This window comes from Megalobrama amblycephala, linkage group LG1 (genome assembly GCF_018812025.1).
Source record: "Megalobrama amblycephala isolate DHTTF-2021 linkage group LG1, ASM1881202v1, whole genome shotgun sequence".
Classification (NCBI taxonomy): Eukaryota; Metazoa; Chordata; class Actinopteri; order Cypriniformes; family Xenocyprididae; genus Megalobrama; species Megalobrama amblycephala.
The window spans coordinates 23,404,732-23,422,838 of record NC_063044.1 but is presented as its reverse complement, the minus strand read 5'-3'; the positions used below and the strand labels follow the sequence as shown (position 1 = coordinate 23,422,838).

Here is an 18,107-nt window from a genome sequence, read left to right as displayed (position 1 = left end):
ATCTTTGGTCCTCAAAAATAAGATTATGTTATTGTCTACTTTTATAGACTACTTTTTTATTGTATTTTTTATTGTAATCTAATTTCCCAACAGTACATTACAAAGGAAAAACTGTGGTTGCGATACATGTGAACCTGAAGCCTACAAGAAAATCTAAAGTTGGCAAGATTCCTGTGTTCTTTGACATGCTTGACAAACACAGTAATAGTCTCCGCAGAGAAACCACACCGTTTGCAAGAGAAACCCATTTCTAAAGATGGAGATAACATAAATTTCCTCAGTGAGCCAGTTTTGGTCCAAGGTATAGTAGTAAGATAAATAGATTTGAATTACAATTCACCAATCGTCAAGATGGATAGGTCTTCTTAAATTGCACAGATCACACCTGTGGACAAAAGAGAACAGACAAGACAGTTAAAATACTGTCAAAACGGTGGCCAACTAATGTTCAATGCAAATTTTCAAAGCAAGTTTAAGCTCCAAATAAAAGTAGACTAAAAGTAGTTTTGAATGATCACCTCTTTTTTGAATGACCTTAAAAATGACAGGCTATTTTAAGCGATTGTCGTATTTTTACGTAAGTTCTGCTCTGGCTTTTTTTTTTTTTTTTTTTTTGGCTAAACTGAGCAAAAACATAATAAATCATGTATATAACTCACTTAATACTAACATCTGGTTTGTTGGACTGTTGTATAAAATCAGTTAATTTACTATCAAACTGAACGCACAAGGTCCTGGCAGATTGCCAATCAGGTCCTCACAGACGTGTAAAAACAAATCTGATTTACAAGAAAATGAGCGTGCATGAATTGATTAGAGGAATCAAAATTTGAATTTTATAACAAGTATTCGTATCCGAATCCTAACCATGGGTAACGTTATCTGATTTCAGGATACACTGATCAATTTTCAATCTCCAACCCGATAAAACAATGAACGCACCAGCACTTCCACCGACATAAAATGGTTAAATAACGAATTATTAGTTAATTCTGACCGTAAGAGGCTACATGTACGATCTAGGTTTATAAAATCACATTTACAAATCAAAGTATTTTAAGTTATTAACAGGAATGAAATCCGCTTCTAACTTAGGCCGTGTGTCCACCAAAGTGTTTTTTCCAGCTGCTAGCGTACTTTTTCAATTGTTTTCAATGGGAACGCCGCGTATTTTAAACGCCAGGAGCATAAGGAAGCGCTGAGCGTCTTTTTCACGCTCAAGCGCTGAGAGCTCGGTGTTTTTTACTGGACGCCTCGAGTTGAAGAATGTTCAACTTTGAGTAAAACGCTGCACTCATCACTGTCACTTTTTAGCCAGCCGTCCAATCAGAGTGGAGGAGGGGCGGGACAAATACAACTCCGACCAACTGTCACATTCTTGCTGTACAGTGACATCAACAAACAGAAACAAAATGAATGAGAAATTAATATTGTTGGTCTCCAAACATACAAAGCAAGTAATTCCACATTGTGTCAACATTTTTAGTCTGAAACAAATTACCTGCAAAATCAGTTATAAGTAACAGTGACGCGGATATTCCGTATCATAGCAACAAAGCGTCTCAACGGAAAAAAACGTTGTGCAGCTAAAGCGCTCTCAAGCGCTTGCAGATAGGCATTTTAAGCAGAGCGCCTAGCGTTTCCAGCTGGCTAAAAACACTTTGGTGGACACACAGCCTTATGCCTGGTTCAGACTACACGATTTTTTTGTCTGTTACGATAGTCACTGTGTCAGATTACGCGATTTTGACTCCAAAAATCTTGTCGTGTCCTGGACTTAAAACATGTCAGACTACACGTTGCTACGCGACCAATCGTCGCTTGTTGTCACGACGCGCGTGAGAAACAAGAGCGTAAACAATGACTGAAGCGGCGTGTTTTGTACTGGCTGTCTTATGTTTAGAAAAGTGCAAAAAAAGAAAGAAAACCCGAACATGGACACGTTCCTGGCTTGCTCGAAGAGGACAGTATGGGCTGTGAATCCTCCAAAGAGAACTTGAGGTAAAATATCGTTCTTTTCATATTAAATTTCAGTACTCACCGGGTTGCTGAAGGGCTTCCGCTATCGTTCGCCAGCATTTTTCTTTCTTTAATCTGTCGTGGTAGTCCCTCGATGAGACATCGTACAGGCAGGAGTACTGTTGCCACAGCTCCACGAACTTTTCCTCCATTTCGTAATTCCACCTAGCCACACCATCATCTCTCTTGCGTTTCGCCATTTGCTCCGATTGGTCAGCGTCACCCATGTGACAGAACCCGTCGTGAAGGACCGCAAAAAAATTCAACATGCTAGTCTTTCTGACGTGACGTCGTGAACTATCGCAGACGCGGTTTCGGTTGTCGTATACTATGACACACTATATGAGATGAAACGATCAATTCTTGTCTCCCGACGTCCATTGTCGTTTATGAATCCCTACGACACCTTAGATCAAACGGATCGTGCCAGATTGGGGCTAAAATGGTGTAGTCTGAACTAGGCATTACAGTCAGACGTTATCGAACATCAACGCAGCGGGCAGTTCTTCTAAACTAAGATTAACGCTATTACTGACATTTTGGTTTGCATTAAAACAAATAATAAAGATTTTTCACTTACAAGTTATTTATGATGAACTTTACAGACAGTGACGCAAGGCGAAGGCGCCCTCAAAGTTGCTCAGAGAACTGAAAGACTTCTTCACAAAATAAAGATTGTGGTTGTTTTTCGCGGTCATTTCATATTACTGTATTTAAAGGGATACTCCACCGTTTTTTCATATTAAACTATGTTATTCCCTTAACTAAGACGAGTTGATACATACCTCTCTCGTCTCAGTGCGTGCACTAAATCGCTCTGTCTTGCGGCGAAACTTTGTTAGCACTTAGCTTAGCCCAGTTCATTCAATAGGGGCCAAGCAGAGAAGCTACCAAACACCTCCACGTTTTCCCTATTTAAATACAGTTACTTGAGTAGTGTAACTCGACCTAGGACGGTGACACAAAACAAAACATTGCGTTTTTCTAAACGTGTAAAATGGATAACTATATTGTATGGCGGAATACCATAGCAATTGCTCGGGAGCACTTTGACTTGGCGCAGTAATATCTTCACTCGTGAAAAGTCCTCTCACCGGCCCCCGCTCCCTCTCCTCCTCCCTCTCATTTCCGTCAATAGAACCAATGTGACTTTTACCACCTGTGCTATTAGAAAACTGCAAGAGATCATTTGCAATGGCGGACTTTGTAGATGATTATGACTTGTTTGTAGCAGACCCAGAGCCATATCTGTTTGAACCCGAGTACACGGAGGAGGAATTAGCTCTTATGGACCGTGAGAGGGAAAAAAAGATACGAACCAGAACAGACCGGAGCTGGCGAAAGAACACGGGCAAACAGCAATTGGTGGTGCAAGTGTGACTGTTGCGAACAGATGCCGACCGAAATTGAGAGCCTGTGCTGTTCAGAATGGGACCAGGTGTTGCCATCGATGGTGGGGGTCAATGTAGATCCAGAAGACCCTGGAACAAATTCGCCTGTGTCGCGGCAAGCGACTCGTTTGCAGCGATGATTCACCCGGCAGTCGTCAAATTTTTCTTTCATCGTGACAAAGTCAATTGGAGGAAACGACCCACCCCGAGTGGACCAGATGGCCAGCTATCCTCAGAGTAAGTGCTATCTGAAACCATTGAAATATGCCTATGTATCATGTTTTCATTTATAAATGTATATACTTAGCCTATCTCTGTCTTCTCAGTCAAAATAGGTTGGTTTCCTACCGGATAGTGCTGGAATGGGCCCTACAGGGCGAAACTTTGGGCAGAGGCAATCGGAAACCACTGCCATCATGTGTGGTCGGGACTATACGACAAAGATATCCTTCTGAGTCCGGTGTCTATGTTGGATTTCAAGAACTACATGAGGCAATGGATATGTAGGCATATGACTGTTACTGGACAATATGTGCTGGGCCCTGAGTTCAGACCTAAATTATGTTTACATGTTTCACAGACATCTGTGGGACAATTGCACTGCAGCTTGCATCAGAATAGTTGACTATCTGTTTGTATATTTTTCTATATTACAACCATTATGTAGATGTCTTTCTATCACTTTTTTATTTTCAGTTTCCTCATTTGTATTCAATTCAGTTTCCTATATTTGATGTGTATGTCACGGGAAATAAAGATAGATGCAAGCGCAAGTCAGAAAATCTCATTTATTGACCTTAACACCAGCGTCAGGTAAACACACACATAAAACAGCAGGAGAGCGGTGACACAGGGACTTCGATGAGCCGTGGTGAGATGGTGGTGATCGTGCTGAAGTCCTGGTGAAAGATGATCGTGTAGAAGTCCGGGAGTGGTGAAGTGAAGAATCCAACGTAGAACAATGAACCGGAATGAGGACATGACGAATACCAACTCCAAGGGAAGCACACACGAGGGACAGAGGGAACAGTACAGGAAACACCAAACAACGATCTGACGAACACGAGACAAAAGACAAGGCATTAAATAGGCTGGCCAGATTGAAAACAGCTGCCGCTGATCAAACAATCAGCGGCGACGCCCACATGAAACAATTAATGTGACAGAACAAAATAAACACAGACGACAGCATGAGACCACAGATCTTCAACCGTGACAGTACCCCCCCTCCTAGGAACGCCTCTCGGCGTTCCCAGGAGCACCTACCTGTCAATTGTAATCATCGATAAGGGAGTGATCCAGGATGTCCCTAGCAGGCACCCAACTTCTCTCCTCCGGACCGTAACCTTCCCAGTCCACCAAGTACTGGAATCCGCGCCCCCTCCTTCTCGAGTCCAGAATACGATTAACCGAATAAGTGGGTTCCCCGTCTACGAGACGCGGCGGAGGAGGAACCTGGGTAGGCGGATTAATGTGTGAATGAAACACAGGCTTGATTTTAGATACATGGAAGGCGGGATGAATTCTTCTGTACGCTGGAGGAAGTTTGAGTCGGACTGCCACTGGAATAGTGATCTTAGTGACAGGAAACGGGCCAATGAATTTGGGAGCAAGCTTATTGGAAACGGAGCGGAGTGGAATGTTCTTAGTAGAAAGCCACACTTTTTGACCCACGACGTATACGGGAGGCTTCGACCGGTGGCGATCTGTCTTAGCCTTGGTGCGCGCCCCCACTTGGAGAAGAGTCTCACGGGCTCTAGTCCAAGTGCGGTGACACCTCTGGACGAAGGCGTGAGCGGAGGGGACCGCGACTTCGGATTCCAAACTGGGAAAGATAGGTGGCTGGTACCCTAAACTACATTCAAACGGTGAGAGGCCCGTGGAAGACACTGGTAACGAATTATGTGCGTACTCAACCATAGAGAGTTGCTGGCTCCAGGAGGAAGGATTCTTGGAAACCAAACATCGCAACATTCTTTCCAAATCTTGGTTGGCTCTCTCGGTTTGCCCATTGCTCTGGGGATGGAACCCAGACGAAAGACTAACAGTTGCCCCCAGCAACTTACAAAACTCCTGCCAAAATTTGGACACAAATTGGGGCCCCCTGTCGGAGACCACATCCATCGGGAGGCCATGTAACCGAAAGACGTGATCCACGACAGTTACCGCTGTCTCCTTAGCAGAGGGTAATTTAGGCAAAGGTATGAAATGAGCCACCTTCGAGAACCGGTCCACTACGGTCAAAACAACCGTGTTCCCTGGGAGGGTGGGAGGGCGGTGACAAAATCTAGCGCAATGTGGGACCAGGGTCTCGAAGGGACAGACAGCGGTTGGAGTAACCCATCCGGGGGTCGATTGGAAGTCTTACCAGTGGCACAAATCGAGCAAGCCAAAACAAAACTGCGAATGTCACGAGCCATAACAGGCCACCAGAACCGTTGCTTGACCAAAAAACTGGTGCGATTGATCCCTGGATGACAGGCTACGTTGGAACAATGCCCCCACTTGATAACGTTGGACCTTAACTTCTCCGGCACAAACAAACGATTCGGTGGGCACCCGGGCGGAGGCGTTACCCCTTCTAAGGCCGACTTGACCTTCGATTCGACCTCCCATGTCAGAGTGGAGACCACTAATGTCTCGGGAAGAATAAACTCGGGAGTAGACAGGCGTTCGGAAGGATCAAAAATACGCGATAAGGATTCGGGTTTGATGTTTTTTGAACCCGGGCGGTACGAGAGAGAAAAATCAAATCGTCCGAAAAAAAGTGCCCACCGAGCCTGCCTGGAGTTTAGTCTTTTAGCTGTTCTGATATATTCTAAGTTCTTATGGTCAGTCCAAACGATAAAAGGTACCCCCGAACCTTCCAACCAATGACGCCATTCTTCCAACGCTAACTTGACTGCCAGCAACTCTCTGTTACCAATGTCATAATTGCGTTCGGCTGGAGATAAACGATGAGAAAAAAACGCGCAGGGGTGAATCTTATCGTCTGTGGGAGAACGCTGGGATAGAACTGCACCTACCCCCACCTCTGACGCATCGACCTCCACCACGAACTGACGTGAAGGATCAGGGGCAATGAGGATGGGAGCCGAAACAAAGCGACCTTTCAGTTTGGCGAATGCAGCCTCAGCTGCATCGGACCACCTGAACGTCGTTCTGTGGGAGGTCAAGGCGGTCAGAGGCACGGCTAGTTGGCTGAAATTGCGAATAAAACGCCGGTAAAAATTGGCGAACCCCAGAAACCTCTGTAGGGCCTTACGGGAATCTGGACTTGGCCAATCCACCACAGCCTTAACCTTGTCAGGATCCATGCGAATTCCCTCAGACGAGACGATGTACCCTAGGAAAGAAACAGACTGTGCATGAAATTCGCATTTCTCCGCCTTGACAAAAAGCCCATTCTCTAGCAGCCGCTGAAGCACTCGCCTGACATGTTGAACATGCTCCTGGAGAGATGAGGAGAAAATCAATATGTCATCCAGGTAGACATATATGAACTGGTCAACCATATCTCTCAACACATCATTGACGAGTGCCTGGAAGACCGCCGGGGAGTTGGACAGCCCGAAGGGCATGACCAAGTATTCAAAGTGCCCCCTGGGGTGTTAAAAGCGGTCTTCCATTCATCCCTCTCCCTGATGCGGACCAAATGATAAGCATTCCTTAAATCCAATTTAGTGAAAATGGATGCTCCCTGCAACCTCTCGAACGCAGAAGACATCAACGGCAAAGGATAGGTATTCTTTACCGTGATGTTATTCAACCCCCGGTAATCAATACAAGGTCGCAACGATCCATCCTTCTTTCCAACAAAAAAGAACCCCGACCCCGCTGGAGAAGAGGAAGGGCGAATGAACTTAGCTGCTAGAGAATCAGAAATATATTTCTCCATGGCCTCCCTCTCGGAACAGACAAAGAGTACAACTTGCCTTTAGGCGGAGACTTACCGGGAACTAAATCTATAGCACAGTCATAGGGACGGTGCGGAGGAAGAGAAGCAGCTCGAGACTTACTGAACACTTCCTTCAGGTCCAGATACTCCGCGGGCACGTTTGACAGATCGGCGGCCTTATCCTGCAACACAGAAGCAGACACAGAAGAACAAGCAGACACAAGACAAGACTCATGACACTGAGTGCTCCATTCCATGACGGTGTGCTGCCGCCAGTCCACCCTAGGGTTGTGTTGTGTGACCCAGGGGTGACCGAGAACAATGGGAGCCAGGGGTGAGTCCATGAGGAGGAATTGGATAGATTCCGTGTGATTGCCAGAAGTGATGAGAGTGACGAGACTGGTGGTGAAGGAGATGTCGGGTAGATTCTGTCCATTGAGAGCGTTGACGGAGATCTGATGGGTGAGGGGAATGATGGGTAACTGAAACCTTTGTGCATACTGTATGTCCATGAAATTACCCTCAGCTCCTGAGTCCAATAAGGCTTGACAGGTGAGCGTGTGATTGGCCCATCTCAGTCTTACCGGAAGGAGAGTGGATGGTGAGGACTTTTCAGCGGAGATCCCACCCGATAGTAGCCTCAATCTTACTACCGGGCTCGCTCCTTTTACTGGGCATGCGTCAAGAACATTTGCTCAGAAAGGCTCTGTAGAAACTCGGCTCACCGACATAGGTCTGTGGTGTTGGTAGGCGTGGCTCCGACTGGTGGGGGAGGAACGGACAGCGTGGGCGGCGCAGCGGGAGTACGGAGTTGTTGTAGTTCTTGAGAGAGCTCGGACACCTGTGTCACCAACGCCTGCACAGCGCGACCGGTAGAGGAAATGCTCTCCTGCTGTTGATCCATCCGCGCAATGCTGTGGTTGATGAACTCCATTAGTGCTGCTGAACTTGCTGCATCCATTATGTAGGTCAGATCGTTCTGTCACGGGAAATAAAGATAGATGCAAGCGCAAGTCAGAAAATCTCATTTATTGAGCTTAACACCAGCGTCAGGTAAACACACACATAAAACAGCAGGAGAGCGGTGACACAGGGACTTCGATGAGCCGTGGTGAGATGGTGGTGATCGTGGTTAAGTCCTGGTGAAAGATGATCGTGTAGAAGTCCAGGAGTGGTGAAGTGAAGAATCCAACGTAGAACAATGAACCGGAATGAGGACATGACGAATACCAACTCCAAGGGAAGCACACACGAGGGACAGAGGGAACAGTACAGGAAACACCAAACAACGATCTGACAAACACAAGACAAAAGACAAGGCATTAAATAGGCTGGCCAGATTGAAAACAGATCGACGCCCACATGAAACAATTAATGTGACAGCACAACATAAACACAGACGACAGCATGAGACCACAGATCTTCAACCGTGACAGTGTATAAATAAAGCTTTGAACCTACAACATCTAGAGCAGGGGTCTCAAACTCAAATTGGCGGGGGGCCGTTTCTGTGATTGACACCTCATAGGAGGGCCATAACATTCAAGCGCAAGAAAGCGCAACATTTCAGAAAATTTACTTTCCTTTGCATTATTTCTCATTTACATCAAATTTGCCTACTAAAATATCTTTATACCTATACTCTAAATATTCTATTTACCATACTAAATGTAAACAGCAGTGTCTCTCTCATTGTTACAGAGTGTAATATAATTATATAATACTATTACTAATATAATACTACTAGGCCTAATATACTATTAATTGCAATAGTCTGGTGCAACTTCTCACATCCAACAAGGTGCATGGAATAAAAAAAAATATAGTAATTTAGGAACAAAACCATCAACGCTTGTGGTGTGGAGGGGTCAGAAATAAACAAAAAACTGGAGCTATATATATATATATATATATATATATATATGAACTTTATTTTGCCAAAAAATAAAAATCTCTCATTGTTACATACATTATTAGTTTTTAATATTTAGTGGAAGTATTTTCCCTTACATTATGTTAGCTTAAATAACATTAAAATTTTGCACTGACCAACACTGTACTGAACAAATACAATCCCTGAATACATTTGTACACTCTTCTGTTACTTGACAGACACCTGGCAGCGCATTTGTCCAAGATGCCGCTTGAACATTGGTAACGAGAATAATAATAATAATTTAGCGGGCCGGATTATGTTTTATTTTTGAGATCAGTTGCGGGCCGGGTAGAGAGGGAGGGCGGGCCGTAAATGGCCCGCGGGCCGGCAGTTTGAGACCACTGATCTAGAGTGATACTTTTATCTCGTTTGCTAAATCAAATGGCTTCTGATATAATCACTCATGCAACATCAAGGATCTTTATTTCAATTCAATCCCATAGTAAATAGGATAGGCCATGTGTTCTCTAGGCAAAAGGTGTTTTGTCAGATTTGTTCAAACATAAGTGAAGTCACAAATTTGGTAAATATGTAATTTATTTAACAATATAGCAACAAAAATATTAACTATAATAACTGACATTTGCCTTCTACACTTGCTATGCAAGTACAAGTCCCCTCCTGTGGTTTTTCAATGGCACAGGTTCTTTTTCATGTCAGCTGTAAACAAGAGATACAATGGCTCCGATGGACCTTTCAATATTGAGGTGTGTGACTGTATGACCTCCTCTTTGCTGGGCTTTGTTTGCAATGCAATGTTGGCAGCTAGGCGAGGTATTTGGATACGGGATGATGCGTCTTTGAATCTGATTGTGGGGTCAAGTCTTCTTTGGATCACTCTGTCCATGAGGTCATCTCTGAATTTTTGAGTCGTCTTCACATAGATTGGTCTAGCAATCCACTGCTTTGATTGCTTTTGAAAGACAACATTGTGTCTTGTGAGGCCTGAAATCAAAAATAGTATGAACGAACATGCTGGAAGTATAGTAAATGTATAATTTTGATATTTATAATGTTATTACAAAAGTTAGGACTGTGGCTATTTATGTTTTTTATGCAAATTTAAAAAAAAAAAAAATTCATTAGTCAGTCATATCTGTGCCAGCATTTATTTGAAGATCATGTTCATGTATGGATGACACATAGAGAAGTAAAGGGAAAATACACAGTGACTACAGTAATTTGCATTCCTTTAGTACCCACCAGCTGCTGTTGTTGCCTGTTCCCGCTTTGTGGAGTGATTCTCATTGTGATCCATAATGGCTAGCATAGTGCGTACCTTCATTGAAGGGTATTGAAAATGAAGTCGCTTTGGACTGTACTTCAAAAGGGCATTGTGAAACACCTCAAGTTGTCCTGAAAAATAAAACCAAAGAAAATGCTTTACAATGTAAAAACAAGAGCATGAAAAGTTGTGTGTTCTTTCGAAGCACTGTATCATGAATGGGATGCATAGTATTATTGATCAAGTCTGGTGTTACATTCCCCCCCTCATACAGACTTATTGCAAAATAGTTTCTCAGAACCTATTCTCACTGAGACAGACTTGACTTGAACCATATTACTATTCTGCATGTCAAACTCTTTGATACACATACCTGTGTGTTTGAACAGTGTCATCTGTTGTAGGTCTTTTATGAGACGTGTGTCCATAATCATAGCTTGAAGGGCTTTGAAGGCAGGGGAATTCCCTTTTAGCCACCTCTTTGTTCTTTGTTCCTCTGCTGACAAGTCTTGATGGAAACATCTGTATTCCATTCCGTTTTCTTCCCAGCGATGAACCCCAGTGATGTGGTGTTGGAGAGACATCCATCGTCGGAGCAGCTCCTGAAAACACAAGAGCAGAGGCACACTTTTAACCGTCTGTAATACAATACAGTTGGCTTCCATGTTGAAGACCAAAAATTTGATGTACATTTGAGCTGCATATAGCATTTGATGTATATAATAACATAGAATATCACTTTGTGATAAGCTGTTTCTGTATGCTTGGATACCTTTGCATCTCCTTTGGAGGTGCAACAGCTCCACCACATGTGGTTGCTGACACTCCTGACCCAAGGAGCAAGATCATTGTATTCTTTTCTGTTGGATGCTGCAACCATTTTTTTTTTTAAATCCTGAAAAATTATAGAAAAGAATTACTATGGGTAATCTCATGCATTGCATAGACTATGGTGGCGCACCATTTCAGCCATATCTGTCACATACATAATTGTGTTTCAGTCTCTTTTGCATTAATTTTAATTTTTTCATCACTACCAAATTAGGTACAATTAGCTATAGAAACATGGAAATTAGTGCACCGCACACATTATACAGACCCATAAAAAAAACTTTTGTGAAAAACTGGTAACAGACAATAATGGAGATAAAATATTTGGGGTTGTTTTATAGCTATACAGCTTAGACTAACAGTAAACTAACCTTTGGCGACATGCCATGGATCAAATTGATGAATGATATGAGGATATTCTTCTCTCATAATTTTTCTTATGGACGGATGCCGGTCTGTGGTGACCACTTTTACATCAATGCCCTCATCCAGGATCTTCTCCAGGCCTTTCTTGAAGGCCAGTGGTTCCATTGTGACCGAACTGGAGGCCTGGGAAACCTATAGAGCACAAATGAATGCATGATGACATTTAAAAACATGTTATAGAATTTACCATAGATTTGTGGAAATAAATGACAATTTACCTGCATCATCTCAAACCCCACGATCTGGTTAGTGGAGTCATCCATAAAAGAATACGTGTTGTATTTGCTGGATTGTCCGGGGCTGTCACTTCTGCCGTCTCCACTTAGCTGCACTCCTTCACCGTCTTCGCTTTGGCAAATTAATCTTGCTTTGATTATGTTCTCCTGTTGTGTGTATGATTTCTCAACCACTGGGAGCAGGTAGCTTGCCTGTATGTTGTAAAAAGTTGACTCCAGGGGCAACTGCAGGTTGAAAAGTCCAGAGTAAAGAGAGTGGCAGCTGCTGCGAAAAGGTTATTTTCCGCCATTCCACGTATATTGGGACATGACTCCCATTGTCCCATATGGCCATTGCTGCATTGCCAATTTATATTGATTCTACTGCCGAACTGTGTTACTGTCTGGTTCAGGTCACACATCGCAGCACCACAGGTTGTACATTTCTGAAAGAGTTCCAGGAGTTTAGACTCATTTACAATCCACTTCCTCTCCTTCTAACCTCTGGCTTGTCCAGAGATGCTTGAAGAGCTACCTGTGGTGGTGGTGGTGGAGGGGCTTGAATTTGGCACAAAGCTGGTGTCTGCGGTATCGACAGCAGGCTCTGAGGTCATGCTGACATCAAACACTGATGTTGCACTCATATCCATCACAGTAGCTTCAATGTGATGTGTTTCCTGTTGTAGACAAATAATAATAAAAATATGCATTGGTTTTGCATACCAGTGCCACATCCAGTACATCTTGAGTAAACAATTACATGACTTGATAGGAAATAAAGTGTAATGGTTTCCATAAATTGTATTATGGATTATTGATAGCAAACATAGAAGCTGGTCACTCACCTCAAATCCAAGACTTTTTCTTGGTCTACACATGACCATCATTGTGGATGTCGATGCAGTGTCCTAGACATGAATCAGATGTCAAAGAAATGTAGGTCATATTGCAATCATACAGTAAGTCTGTATAAAACATGAAGATTCATTAGCTTACCGATTGCATTGTCCATGTGGGAGCCAGGGCAACAGCTGGTTTGCTTGAACGTAAAGGACTGGTTAGCTGTACAGACAAGGGCACTTTGAATGTAGCAGTAGGCTCTTCAGCTCTGTGCTTCTGGGGGGTTGAATGAGGTACACCAACAAAAAAGTTTTCCTCTTGTTCTGGCAGATCTTGCTGTACGTCTTTCAACTCTGCCTGTATAATAATTGACACAATTATGACAGAAATAACAATGACAAGAATTATTTTTTTGGAAAGCAAATAAAAACACTACCAAAATTTATATTTATATATTTTTTACATTCTTCCCAGTAAGTATTGTATTGTATAAAGTATTGTTACAGGGAATTAAATAAATATTTTTTTATTTGTACGAATTTGTGTCATTTTTCATATCAGACCCCCTTCGCTGCCGCCGCCGCCGAAATCTCACTCTGAACTCAGTTCAAAACTTGAGAGCCCTGCAGGGTATTACATAAGTAGACAGTAGCCTCTTTCAGTGTTTCACCTGAGACAAAAATACCCCTCCCCGTACCATTAGTCAAGGTATTAGCATGGTAAACGTAACCTTGCAGTCTCATGATACAGAGAATCAGATTTGTTGACACTATAACGTTATACTACGGGCTTGTACGGTTTTAGGCTTATACTACATTTTTATTTCTGAGCTCAGTCCTTATGTAAATCAAACAGTCACTTCTTATTGCCTGTCTCAGAAGCGCACTGATTTCACAGCTAACTTATGTTACTCAGCTAAGGTTACTGACACTTTCAGGACAACCAAATACCATGCAAAAGTACACTTACAGCATTGGGTGATGATCCACTTTATTGTGTTAGTGATTTAAATATTGTCGGTGTAGCCTCATCCTTTAGGCGTGTTCCTGTGCAGGTATAGTCCTCCGGTGTGAAATGCTCGGAGCAAACACGGCCACTTCTTCAGAGTCATCAACGGTGTTTTTGGATTCTTGTTCAAAGCAGCTAACCAAGCTCTCCGCTGTATTTGGCGAGTTGGAATTCTGTGAAACATGACGGCACTATATACCTTCTCCTTGTTATCACAACCCTTTACGATGCACGTTATAACCATGATTGTCCACAAACTATCTTCCTACAACCTGATACTTCGTCAACTCTGCTCAAACTATTACTACTGGTGCAGGTCACGTTGGTTCTATTGACGGAAATGAGAGGGAGGAGGAGAGGGAGCGGGGGCCGGTGAGAGGACTTTTCACGAGTGAAGATATTACTGCGCCAAGTCAAAGTGCTCCCGAGCAGTTGCTATGGTATTCCGCCATACAATATAGTTATCCATTTTACACGCTTAGAAAAGCGCAACGTTTTGTTTTGTGTCACCGTCCTAGGTCGAGTTACACTACTCGAGTAACTGTATTTAAATAGGGAAAACGTGGAGGTGTTTGGTAGCTTCTCTGCTTGGCCCCTATTGAATGAACTGGGCTAAGCTAAGTGCTAACAAAGTTTCGCCGCAAGACAGAGCGATTTAGTGCACGCACTGAGACGAGAGAGGTATGTATCAACTCGTCTTAGTTAAGGGAATAACATAGTTTAATATGAAAAAACGGTGGAGTATCCCTTTAAATCAATAATTAATCAATATTGAATTTACTTTTTTTGAATTTACAATTTTCACCAACTGTGACTGTAAAGCTGCTTTGACACAATTTGCATTGTAAAAGGGGCTATATAAATAAATGTGACTTGACTTGACTAAGACAAGGTAAAAATGGTTTTTCATTCTGTCACCAAAAACTGTAATAACATGCCCATTTGGGCTGGTTTGGCAACACATGGGCTCGAACATGAACACTGAGGAACGTTAAGTGATGAGTCAAGATTCTGCTTATGGCAGTTGGATAGTAGTCAAAGTGTGGAGATGATGTGAAGAACACTATGCTGATGCTGCACCTGTAGAGAAACATCTTTTGGTGGAGTCAGTGTGAAGGTTTATCTAGTTTAAAAGTTGAGTTTGTTTTCATTGATTTCTTTGTCTTTTTCTAGTTCCTCTGGAAAGTGCTAGGAAGCAAAAAAGCATCAATGGTCTCCCATAAAGGGTTGCCGCGGTCATGAGACATTTTGGCGAACACGTCAAAAAAGGAAAACTGGCCACTATGATTGAATGCCAGCAATGCAAGGAGGCAGAAGATCCTGCTCTGGCTGGTCGCTCTATTCTAAACATAAGAGACTTCGTAAGAAATCGTGGTGTGACTTTGAAAAGAAAAAATAATCCTAGCTATAATATGGAAATGTGATGAATTGTCCACCAGTGATGTCATCTCCACACAGTCCATTTAGTTCTAATTTGGTTTAGTTTGCCTGTTAAGTTCTGTTTCCGGTGTTCCTTTTTTGTCCTTTTCCAGCCACTAATCAGTTACCATTTAAGCTCCTCTTTAGTTCTCATTTTCTGTCCGGTTTTTGTTATACCTGCAGTTTTGTTGCTGTCTGCCTGTGGATTTACCGGAATTGTTTTATTTAAATATCCACATTGATTTTGAAACCGGAGCATTTTCATCTTCATTAAAACATTTCACAAAGGGAACTGAAGACTGTCTTTCCTCTCTCCTGATTGTACTCATCTACATCCTTTATAAACTAATTCCTTTATACACTTGTGATTACAGCCATGTGAGGTGTGTCTGGTGAGGTCTGGCCCAAGGGTCCAGTATCTCTACAGCGCTATAATTCAGATTGCTCCTCTGTCTCATTGCTTTCAATCACTTTGCCATGCCATGTGATGTGACATTTTCTTTTTAAGACTCCGCGGGAACTGTAAATACTGAAAAGTCTAAAATTCAGAAAGTGAAGTTTAAGTTTTTTAAAAAGGTTTTTTTTTTTTTTTTTAAGTCCTAGGTCTTAAATTAAATTTATCCAGGTCTTAAATTTCTTACCTCCGTTCATTCCTGAAAAGTGCTGTTCACAGAAAATAAAGTGGTAATTTAAAACGTGGAGGCAGAAACTATGATAGGTGGCCTCTAAAATGGAAAGTTCCGCACTTCGTACGTCACTGGATCACACTTCAATCCAGTTTTAATTATTTTTTTAAAGAGTATACACATGTAGGCAATCATATTTCACGCAAATCGTGCCATAAACTATATATCAGGTGTTGTGATCTGACTGTACATTGTGGTTTTGCTGAAAAACAAACCTTAAATTTAGTTTAGTATAAGCAAAAATCCTTGCTGGGTAAATTTAACCAACTAGCCCGTGGCTTACCTGAGCATTTTGCAAACATAGAGGACGCAGAAGCGAAAAATCAACTCTGCTTTATTGAAAATCAACTTAAACAGTAGGGCCATCGAGTCATCATGAGCCACCAGCAAGTCATCTTTAGTGTTACAGAGTTTTCACTTAGGAGGCTTTTGTTTACCTCAATGCTGTTTACCCTGTTTACTGCCTTGACTTTAATCTGCTCTCTACTGCAATGCACTCTTCTCATTCAGCTCTCCACAAAACGGCTGCGACTGGCGGTCCGAAAGCAAGAAAGTACTGTAATAGACTATATATAGTCCAAAAGGGCAATTTTCTTTTTACGAACAATTCAAACTTTTTTGATAGTACATTATTTGTTTGTTGTACATCTTTTTTGTTGTACATTATAAACATGCATAAACATTATGGGGTAGTTTCCTGGACAGGGATCATCTTAGCCAAGTTTAATTAGGAAATATAACAACTCTTTTTTTTTTTTTCTAGAACTAGATTAATTTTAATTTCTATTCACAAATAGTATGGATTATGTTGCTCTAATACTTGTCTGTTAAATGTTCCATTTATCCATGTTTGACCCTTTAATACACAGAGTTTACATGTTTGTGTGTGTGTATGGCCATGGTCCTGACAACTAAAGTTGGCCCTGTTAATTACTATTTGTGTCATGGGCGGAGCTAATTACCTTATTATGGTTTGTTCTCTTAATACAGCATGGTGTCAGGTTCTTGTATTTTGAGTTCTGATGTGTTTATTCACATTTTGAAGTGAGATTTGTGTTGTATAGCTCAAATAGGATTTTTTAAAGATGTATTACATCTTTCTAGCACAAGTGGAAAGGGGTGACTGTTTAGTGTTGCAAAAAACTGGTTTGAAAAAATAGTCTTCTTAATTAACAAAAACCAGTATATGTGTGTGTGTATATATCAGGTAATGGGTTCAAATGATACAAATGCAGTAATTTCGTCAATTTACCAGCGAGCGAACTTCAGAATCACTGAAAATGATTGGGTTCAGCGCTGGAACTATCAGTGTTTGGAACTATCGGCTGCTCCACGACACGCTTTCCTTCCGCATTCCAAAGTTCCTATGGGAGTCATTGGGAGTATCCCAACTCTGTTTTCCAACGGATCTGAGCGCTACACTGCGATATGTTTGTTTCTGTTTCGTTTTGACTCGAGCTTGAAGTGTCGGTGCTGAACGAACATCAGTGAGTTTGACGGTAAGTTCAGTTATCAGCTTTATTTAATATCGTGTCATGTTGTTATATGATGTTGTTCTGTGTGTTTATATGATCGTGACACACTCTTGTTCACTGACGACAACAAACACTGACGACCATAAAATGGAAGCAGCTGATTCTGAAAAACAAGACTAATGTTCTCTCAAACTCATAAATAAACGTCTTTCCAGTAACTTTAATAGATGGTTTGTTATCTGTTAGATGGTGATATAATGAAAGTTATGTTAGTGTCAAATGTTAGATGAATGTCTCTTTTTAACTTCTACTTTATCAGGACATTCAGAAAACATTCAAAAGTAACATTCCCTTAATGTTTACAGAATGATCAAATGAAATATTCCTTTAGTGTTCATCTAACTAAGAAACATTTTGATCATTATTAAGAAGAATATTTAGAAACAATGTTTTCTTAACTTAGTATCAAGACATTCTTAGAGCACATGTTGTTCACTGGGATATGTGCTGAAATGAGCACACTGTAAATTACTTTAAAGCATCTGCTAAATGCAGAAATGTAATATTAATGTAATGTTCCCAGTGTTTCCATATACAGGGAAGATGTCAGACTTTGAGACGAGGAAGAGAAAGAGATCTTCATCTCCAGATCCCAGCCGTGTGTCTCTGAAGAGCAATCAATCCATGCCTCCTCCTCTTAACTTCAGTGATGGAACAGTGACCTCTGACCCCAGGTGA

General features: G+C 41.9%; 1 protein-coding gene across 9 annotated transcripts in view; it reads left to right on the top strand.

Annotated features, from left to right (window-relative positions):
- LOC125243964 (NACHT, LRR and PYD domains-containing protein 12-like) overlaps positions 1-18,107 on the top strand; it is a 283,026-nt gene that overhangs the window by 177,352 nt on the left and 87,567 nt on the right. For 4 of the 9 annotated variants that reach the window (XR_007179189.1, XM_048153898.1, XM_048153868.1 and 1 more), the window contains exons 1-2: positions 17,263-17,393; positions 17,953-18,103. The exons of 4 other annotated variants lie outside the window; for them this stretch is intronic. Coding sequence is in view for 4 of the 5 variants with exons in the window: in XM_048153898.1 (XP_048009855.1) it covers positions 17,973-18,103 (131 nt within the window). In the remaining variant the exon portion in view is untranslated. Of the gene's footprint in view, positions 1-17,262; positions 17,394-17,952; positions 18,104-18,107 lie in introns of those variants that run through there. One more of the 9 variants, XM_048153861.1, reaches the window with a different exon arrangement.